We start from the raw sequence: 9,030 nt of genomic DNA, 5'->3' as shown, positions 1-9,030 counted from the left end.
ATATGTCTACTATACAAATCAAAACATGGCTGGCTGTACAGTACAGCAAATAAGTTAAAAGAATCCTTGTGTTCATGTTCACAGAGCACACATGCAGCAGTGCATACGCCCTATAAAACGTATCAATCTGAGCAGGAATCCAAGTCCGTAGCCTTCTTTATTGTCCCATCGACACTCTACGATTCCATAAGAGCAGGAGAGGATCTTGAGAGCCCCGAGTATGCAAACATTTGAACAAAATTCTTTTCTTCACTTTTTAATACATAAGTCACCTGCTGCTAAAGCTAGCAACCGGCTGCATGTGACAGTGGTCGGGAGGAGTCCAGGAAGCCGGTGTGATGTTCCAGAGCACAGAGAGTCTACTTCTGCACATGGTTTTTCCTTCTATGATCTTTGATGTTTACAGTTATATCTAAACATGAATATCAACTGCGTTTAATCTCTCTTATCATTTACCACTTCTGGATGTTCACATTTGCCTTGCAAATCCTAAGGGGTGGAAAAAGTCAGGATCTCTGACCCAGAATATTTTGGTAATCTTTATTAAAAGTTTAATTTAGAATATTAAAGCAACATAATATGGTTTATTTGTCCAAATATTACAGATTTTTCAAAAACTTCCTTTAGTGTGTATAAATTAAAAAAGCATATTATACCCAACATGATTTTCTACAGGGACACTTCATAGCAGGGTTCGATGCTAACATCAGCTCTACACACTCAATGACAACTCGCTGAGGCAGCTGATAAATGCTTCTGAAACACACAGGAGTCATTGTCTTACTCAGGGGAACTGAGGTCTTCTGTAAAACCATGCTCCTGAAAGGCTGAGGAAAGTGTAATGGACTGTTAGTTCTCTATGCGGGAAACACACGGTTCCGTGAACAGAGGCCTCACTCCCGGCCTGTGGTCAGCAGCCTGAGAGCCTTCTGGAGGTTCTGCACAGCGGTGCCCACATCTTCATACTGCAGGGCACTGCCAGCATACTTGCAGTACTTCTGAGCTCTAGCGAAGTCCTCCGGGGTCAGGCGGATATCCCCTAAAAGAAGCACATTCAGGTCAGACACAGCCTAGACTACATCATGTTGTGCTGTTGTTACTTAGGTACCTATTTCAACTCAATAGGCAACAAAGTATTTATACTTATGCAGAAAGACCAATTTTTGTTTTGCTACTAATAAAAACCAGACACATGCTAATAAAAATAACTCATATGCATATAATTTTCTGTCAATAAGTAATAAACCAGAAGTCTGTATTTTAGTAAATTAACTGCGAAGGGAAATAAACCAAAACATCTGGTTGTGTGAAACAAGAGAAGCAGTTTGGTATTTGCCCTGGACTGCTGAGCTCTCTTCATGGAACACCAAAACCAGACTAAACCTTTCAGCCCTCATTTGATCTAGAACACAAATATATCCTCCAAAGAAAGTGTATGTGTGCGCTGGGGGTGGGGATGACATAATCCACGCAGAACATGGTTCCTTTTTTAAACATTAATATACTCTACATTTTGCTTTGTCCATGGAAAAAGACACTTAAGGCCACCTCCACATTTTTATCATTAAATCATATGACTAAACATGAAAACAATCATTACAAAACATGAGCCTAACTAAATAATTTTCGTAGAAATACATTTTTCATTTAATCTAAGATACAAGGGTGTCCTTGTATATATGTTCTATGGTAAGATAAAAGCAGACATAGTATACTGTCTTTGGAAAAAAGAAAGATGATCATTCATTCCTTCATCCATTCATTGTGTCAAGATTTTGAGGATGGCAAGGCGCACTTCCTGAGAAGAAGGCAGAAGCACCGAGAGATGAGCAGGAGGCTTACTTCAGGTATTTTAAAGGCTGTATTGAATCACAGGTTATTTTTAAATGGTCTTTATTTTTATTTTTTATTTTTTTGCCATTGATGGAAATAGCAAAGTATGACATTACCTAGTAAGAAGGTAGCAATTATAGGCAGACTGGCACTAAATCCTAACCAATATCACCAAAGCAAGCACTGATACAAGTAATGTACATTTAGTATTCATTTGTCTGAGGCAGCTGGTGGCTATCAGCCCAGTGCTCACTGAGTATGGAAAGGCTGCCTTTGTTGTCAGTAATTCCCCACATTATAAACATAACTCATGAACAGTTAAATACTAATTAAATCCCAGATTTTAAGACAATGTGCTTACAAATTTATATATAGTAAATGCACGGTGCTACATGGAATAAGCCTTCAAATAATCACTGAATTAGTAAAACATTAAGTAATTAGTCTTATTTTATCAGAAAATTTTTTTTTAATTTCCTTGAATTTTTCACTTGGTTTAAAAGTAATTCAAATCAACAGATGGGTTAAACTACAATTTTAAATTAAACACTCAAGCATAATCCACTACCACTTCTCAGTAGTTTGTTATTCACCAACCCAATAAACTAAGAACTAACAATAAACTAACCTTCACTTCTGTTCACAATTTTGTAAGGTGCACTTCAGTTTATGCTTTGCTTGAAAATAGCTACAGGATTCTTCAATGGTCTTTCAAAATAACTAAGGCTCTGGCCACTTGGATATGCATACCCCCTTACAATACTGTTTTGAAGACTGAGTGCACCTCAACACTGCCCGGTTCCTCTCTGACAGCTTTTCCTCCCATCTTCGTAAACTTCAGTGCAAAGGCTTTTTCTCAATAATTTAAGGAAGTTAAGCAAGCCAGGCCAAACACTTACTTCTGTAACACATCAAGCTTTCCTTAATTTAAGAAATATAATGAAGTTGTCCACAATGAAATACAGGAACTCAACTTTTAATAGGAATTAAAAATAAAATCTTGTCACCTACTTATGATTCCTGAAAATTATCATATAAAATTTCAATAGCAAAGGTAGAAACAACAAGAGAGGAGACAGTTTAATATCAGTGTATCTAACTTTTTACTCAGTATCATAAATAGTCTCACTGTACCAAATGAAAGCTGTTTTAGGCAGCACAGGTGAGAAAGCACCACATGGTCCCAGGTGGTCTAACCTGGCATGTCTCTCAGGTAATCTATGATCCCTGGAAGATGGACCAAGACCACCCTATTATAGGAGCGCTTCTCCCCTTCAGAGCAGGACCACGTGCACTGTAGAGCATAACCAGAAATATTTCCAATTTACGTAGTTTTACAAATTAGTATGTCTAAAGCTCTGTCTAATCTCACCAGTATATACTCCATTACTGATTTGAATGCGACACTCATGACACAGGCAGAGAAAACAGAAAAACACAGTTCTGAATTCTTATAAAAAGGCATTGTTAAAATATGCCAATTATGGTAAAAGGAATGAATCATGGATATAGGTAGTTTCATTATTCTAATATTTTGTAACTGAATATGACAGTATCAGTATTTTTCAGATATTACAACATTTAACACTCAAAAAATGTTGAAATTAGTTTTAATTCATATAATTATAATATGTGAGGTAAAAACCATGCTAGATTTTGAAACTTTTTGGCTATCAATTTTCATCTTTGGAGTCAGTCCCAAACTCCCAATTATACATTAATATGAATGCATTTGCACATTAGCACACCAGATATACTTCTGAGACATGGTAGTTATTAAACACTAAGAAAAAGCAGAGTCGGGCATGGGAACAGGGAGTCCAGATGGTATGAGAGCAGGAGTCGACAGAAGCCTGTATTACTGCTCTGACAATAGACAACTTCTTAGAGCAGTTCTCAGTCCACAGCTAAACTGAGAAACACAGATTTTCTCATAACCTCCTGCATACAAGCAAAGCCCTTCCATTTCCAGCACCACCAACAGTGATTCAACTGATGAGCCTTCACTGACACAGTGAGATCCCCGAGGCCGCTGTGTGGTTCCCTTTTGGTCTGTGCACTTGAAGAGCTTGGACTAATTTGTCAAACCCTTATAAATACTTCCTACAGCAGTGAAGTTCTTGTTCTCTACCCTTTTACCCTGCTTTTCCCACCACACCTGATGAATACTGATCTTTCCCCTGCCTTTGCTCTCTGCCTCTTTGGGGCCCTGGTGGGGATCAGGAGGTGGGGATCAGGAGGTGGGGATCAGGAGGTATGCAGCCCTTTGGCCTTTGTTGGCTTGGTTCTTCAAGTGCTGCAGCAAGCACTGCTTTGAGTAAGAAGCCCATCAGAAAGTGGGTGCAAGGACAGTCTCACCACGGAGGTATGGAGGGGTCTAGTTTTCATACATTGAAACTTTTGCTCTTTGTCTTTACAAACACCCATCCTAGCTCCTGACAATGTGGGGTCCTATAAATAGACTGTGGCAGAGCGTTTAGATTAGTGAAACACTTGACTAGGTAGACAGTGGGCTGGCTGGTTTTCCATTCAGTAATAGACTAGTTTCCTTTCTTTTCCATCTTTTAAAAGGCTGGGCAGCTCATTGGCACTTCACACAGGAGAATATTGTATCATGGAGTATTCAACACTTTATCCCTAGTGATAGAGATCATCTCAGTTTCTGAATAAGGACGGCATCAACAGGTGGGTGCCCTGGTTTGTGTGGACAAGTTCTCCACCTCTTTGCATAAACATCAAGGGGAATGACTCCCTTTCTACATTTGGGCATGTAGTTATTTTGAATAAAAGTTTTTGAAGTTGTTTCCCTCCATTTAAATGACTTCATCCCTGTTTTATTATAACTTAATTTAACAATTGACTAGTTAGGAAATGTGTCCCCATCCCAAGGGCTGTCTTCTCACTGCTAATTGTTTCCCTTTGGGTTAATACCATTTATCACCTTTGGCTTTCATTTCCTGTCCTTTAGGAGCCATACAGATATAAAGTCACTGGCCTATCAGCGTCTACTAGTACTTCCTCTCTGTTTTCCTCCAGTGATTCCCAAGTGTTAAGTCTTGCCTTCAAACAATCTTGGTTTGATTTCTTACAGGGGTCAGGAAGGGAAGGCATTAATTAACCTGTACGATATCCACTTTCCCCAGCACTGATCACCAAAGAGGTGTCTTTCTCCAATGTGTTTTGGCTCCTTTGTTGAGAATAGGTTAATTAGAGATGCAGACATCTAAGTTAATTTTCCTGGCAGCTATTCTGTTACTTGGTGTATATGTTTTTGCTAATACCATTCTTTGGTTTTACATGAGTCATAAGAAGACTTAAACTCTGAATGAAAAGTTAAGATAAACCTCAAATTCAACTAGAGGCAGAAAAGTAGAAAGAAATTAAAAAAGTAAAAGATTACATCGACATGCCTGTCACTTAAAGTATGAGCAAACCAAACACTTAACAGCAGACAGTGATGCTGGTTTTTTATCACGGTTAGCTCTTTCCTTTTTGGATAATGTAATAGCATAGTGTAGAAAAGAAAAATGACAATGACAACGCATAGTGATTTTGAGATGAAGCAAAGTAACCATAAGCTCCCACAGTAGCTGTGGTTAGACATCAGTGTCATTATATCCAGTTCAGAACAAAGAAGAGAAACAAAAGTAAAGAAACAAAAAAGAGAGAGAAGTAAAGGAAAGAAAAGAGAGAAAGAAAGAAAGAAAGAAAGAAAGAAAGAAAGAAAGAAAGAAAGAAAGAAAGAAAGAAAGAAAGAAAGGAAGAAAGAAAGAAAGTGGGAGAGGTAGGGAGGAAGGAAGGAGGAAAGAAATAAAGAAATAAAGAAAGAAAGAAAGGAAGGAAGGAAGGAAGGAAGGAAGGAAGAAAGAAAGAAAGAAAGAAAGAAAGAAAGAAAAAGGGAATTTAGTATCTTTGGATTTGGGTGCCCAGGACCAAAATCCTGGTTCCCAGGACATTCTAGAAGACTTGGTGAAAAAAATCTTGTTTTCAATAACCTAGATACTTGAATTATAGGGTACACTCAAGGAACAATTACAAATACCACCCGAACATGGAGACCCATGCAGCCTCCAGCCGGCCAGGTGACTCACCCTGGGAAGCTGTGCACAGGTCAGGGTCAATGGCTGGGACGGCTGGGACAGTCTGCGGAGTAGGCTGGACGACATTACTTGTTACACCTGTGAATCAAACCAGAGACATGCAGAACGTGCTTCATTCCCCAATCAAGTATCAGGAAAGTAGTCAAGGGCTGGCAATTATTTCACTATTTCAACATATTCGTGATTCTGATGCATTAATTTGAACTTATTTTACACTTAAAAATATGAGTGTTAAACTTCATGACTAGTGGGTCAATTTTTTTTATTCTTTGAAATTAAGATTTAATTACATCATTTCCACCTTCATTTTCCTCCCTCTAACCCTTCCTATGCACTCTCTTCCTCTCTCCCAAATTTGCTATTTCTTTTTCATTGTTGTTACAATATATACATGTATTTATGTATATATAAACATATATATATATACATACATATCCTCATATTCATAAACATAGTAATGGCTACGCATCCCACATCATATAAGTTCCACATATATGATCAAGTGGTCAACGGCTTCTTAATTAAAGCTTGTCATGGGTCTTTAAAGGAAAAACCTCCCTTCCTATCTTTTAATCTCTTATTCTGTAAGTATTCCAGGTCAAAGAGACATAATTGTGATTTAAGTCAGCAGAAAAATTCAGTTCATAACTGCATGAAGTTGAACACTGAAACTGCAGCGAATGTTTTTAAGGTGGTATTTTCATAGGTAAATGAGCGATTAGTTTGACTTTCTGTTAAGACCTGACGTTCTCATATCAATGAGTATCTAGCACTGTGCTCCAGGTACAGACTATTATTCATTTAACAAATTGGCAGAATGCAATGAAATCTTACAAGACTGTAATGATTCATCAGCAGGGAAAGTTTATAAAGAGAAGCTGATTAATTCTAGAAGCCAAGTGATCTCTGCGAACTCAAAATTCTGTATGCATGTGTCTTGCAAATAAAATTAAGTATACGACTGTCTACTTTGCTGTTCATATGGCTTAGCAGCTGCAATTCCAGATTAACAATACAATCCTTGCTTTTTTTAAAAAATGACTTTATAATGCTCCTTCTTTTCTATTTTTTAAAATCACTATTTAAAAAACAATCCACTTAAAAAAAATGACACACAGAACTACAGTGGATGTACCTGCTACTGAAAAGCCAGGAGACATGAAATTTATGCTGCACAATTTGGTGAGTTTTTGCTTAATTTTGATGAGGGTTAACAAAGTATATTAAGCAATTAGCATTTGACATACTTTTCCAAACAAACCTTTTTGTTTGTTTGTCTGTTTTTGGTTTTTCGAGACAGGGTTTCTCCGTGTAGCCCTGGCTGTCCTGGAACTCACTCTGTAGATCAGGCTGACCTCGAAATCAGAAATCTGCCTGCCTCTGCCTCCCAAGTGCTGGGATTAAAGGCGTGCGCCACCACTGCCTGGCTCCAAACAAACTTTTAAAAACACGTATCAAGTTAACATTAAAAAGGATGTTAGAAAGCAGGTCATGGTGGAGCATGCCTTTAATTCCTGGATTTGGGAGGCAGAGGCAGGCAGATCTCTTTCAGTTTCAGACCAACCAGGGCCACAAACAGAAAAACAAAACAAAATGAAAGACAAAGTGAAAAACAACATGTGAGACAGGAGCTGAGAGGGCCTGTCTGCGACGCCCAGGAGGGCTGTGTGCACCCCTCCAAGCAGGTCACACCCCTTCCCCAGCCGCTCACACCCTTCCAGAGTAAACCTTTCAACAGACTCCGTCACGGCAGGGCACACTTTCTGGCCAGCATTCTATGGCCTTTAACTTTTAAATAATTACGTGTACAAGTCCTATGAACAAGCCACTTTGAGAACACAGTAGGATTCCCAGAGGCTGCTTAGCTCTACAGCGATATATCATGTGACTAATGCTTTAAAAGGCTATATGAGTTACTAAGTTTCTGGTCAGTCATTCAGCTGTCATCCATGCCTGAGGCAGGGTAGTCTGGACATGTGGCTTCCTGTTTGTCTTGAAGCCCTTTTGCCCCCACCAGGAGTCTAGGATACTGGAATGACGTAAGCTCAGAAATACCTGGTAAGTTGGTAATGTTTTCTAGGTTACTATTTATTCACTAGGTGCTCTAATCTGTTATTTTTTCTCTGTTCCGGATCTGGATAGGACACTCTGGACAATCTATACAATGATCACAACTTTCGTAGTATATGTTGGAGTGAGGTGATCCTTCTATTATACACTCCTGGAGGAAGCAGTGAGTTTGGACATTAAGTCCTTTATGTTACTCAGTAATAAAAGGCAATAAAGTGTTATGTCAGAAAGTAACTTCTGAGCCACGCTTGTGCAGCATATTAGAATGCATTCATACATGTTTAAGGACACCCTAGCATTTTTTGTAAGTAATATCTTCTTCTGCAGGCTAAATGGCACAGAAACTCTTGAGTAGGGAGATGTAAGAGTTGATTAGGAAGCTAAGGAGGATTGTCTCCCAGCTTTGAACAGAACCTTGAAATGGCGTGGAGTTAGGGGCCCAGCAAAGGTAGGAAGACACAGCTACTCTAACCTACAAAGAACACCAGAAGCAAAGGTAAGAACGTAGGAGAGCGGATATGACAGATCTTCCATGTAACCAGGGGAAGTGGCACTGAGAGAAGCACAGGCCAGGATATCTGCGAGCAGATGACAGCTCACAGAACCCAAGAGCGTAGCTTCTTCTCCCTCCAGTTCCTCACCGAGCTCAGGTTTGCGGGGTAGTAGGTGAGGGGTCAAAAGGCTGGCAGAGGCTGGATGTGGTAGTGTACGGCTTTAATCCTAGTACTCCTGAGGCAGAGGCAGGAGTATAAATGTGAGTTAGGGGCCAGATTATCTACATAGAGAGTTCCAGACCAGCCAGGGTGACATAGTGAGACCCTGTCTCTGGAAAAAAAAAAAAAGGCGAGCAGTAATAATACAGTTGTACCATTTTTACCGAGTTTTCTTTTCTGCTAAAGCCTTCTGTGATACAGCCTACAAAAGCAGCCGTTTTGAGTTTCAAGAGACTAATGTCTCCATGTGATATCTGCTCAGTGGCTGGGCACAGGGGCAAACAACCTCCATTCCTACCCTCCTTGCACCCACT

The 9,030-nt window shown here is 39.3% G+C and overlaps 1 protein-coding gene across 3 annotated transcripts in view; it reads right to left on the bottom strand.

The window, feature by feature from the left end:
* Positions 1 to 526: 526 nt before the first annotated feature.
* Positions 527 to 9,030, bottom strand: part of Vta1 (vesicle trafficking 1) — a 54,866-nt gene continuing 46,362 nt past the window's right edge. For all 3 annotated transcript variants that reach the window (XM_052169376.1, XM_052169378.1, XM_052169377.1), the window contains 2 exons: positions 5,925 to 6,011; positions 527 to 1,039 (listed from right to left, as the gene is read on the bottom strand). In XM_052169376.1, the coding sequence (XP_052025336.1) occupies positions 894 to 1,039; positions 5,925 to 6,011 (233 nt within the window). In that variant the 3' untranslated portion in view covers positions 527 to 893. The remainder of the gene's footprint in view (positions 1,040 to 5,924; positions 6,012 to 9,030) is intronic.

The sequence above is a fragment of the Apodemus sylvaticus genome, chromosome 23, assembly GCF_947179515.1.
Source record: "Apodemus sylvaticus chromosome 23, mApoSyl1.1, whole genome shotgun sequence".
NCBI lineage: Eukaryota > Metazoa > Chordata > Mammalia > Rodentia > Muridae > Apodemus > Apodemus sylvaticus.
Note: the sequence above shows the minus strand (reverse complement) of the source record. Positions and strands in the feature narration are given on the sequence as shown.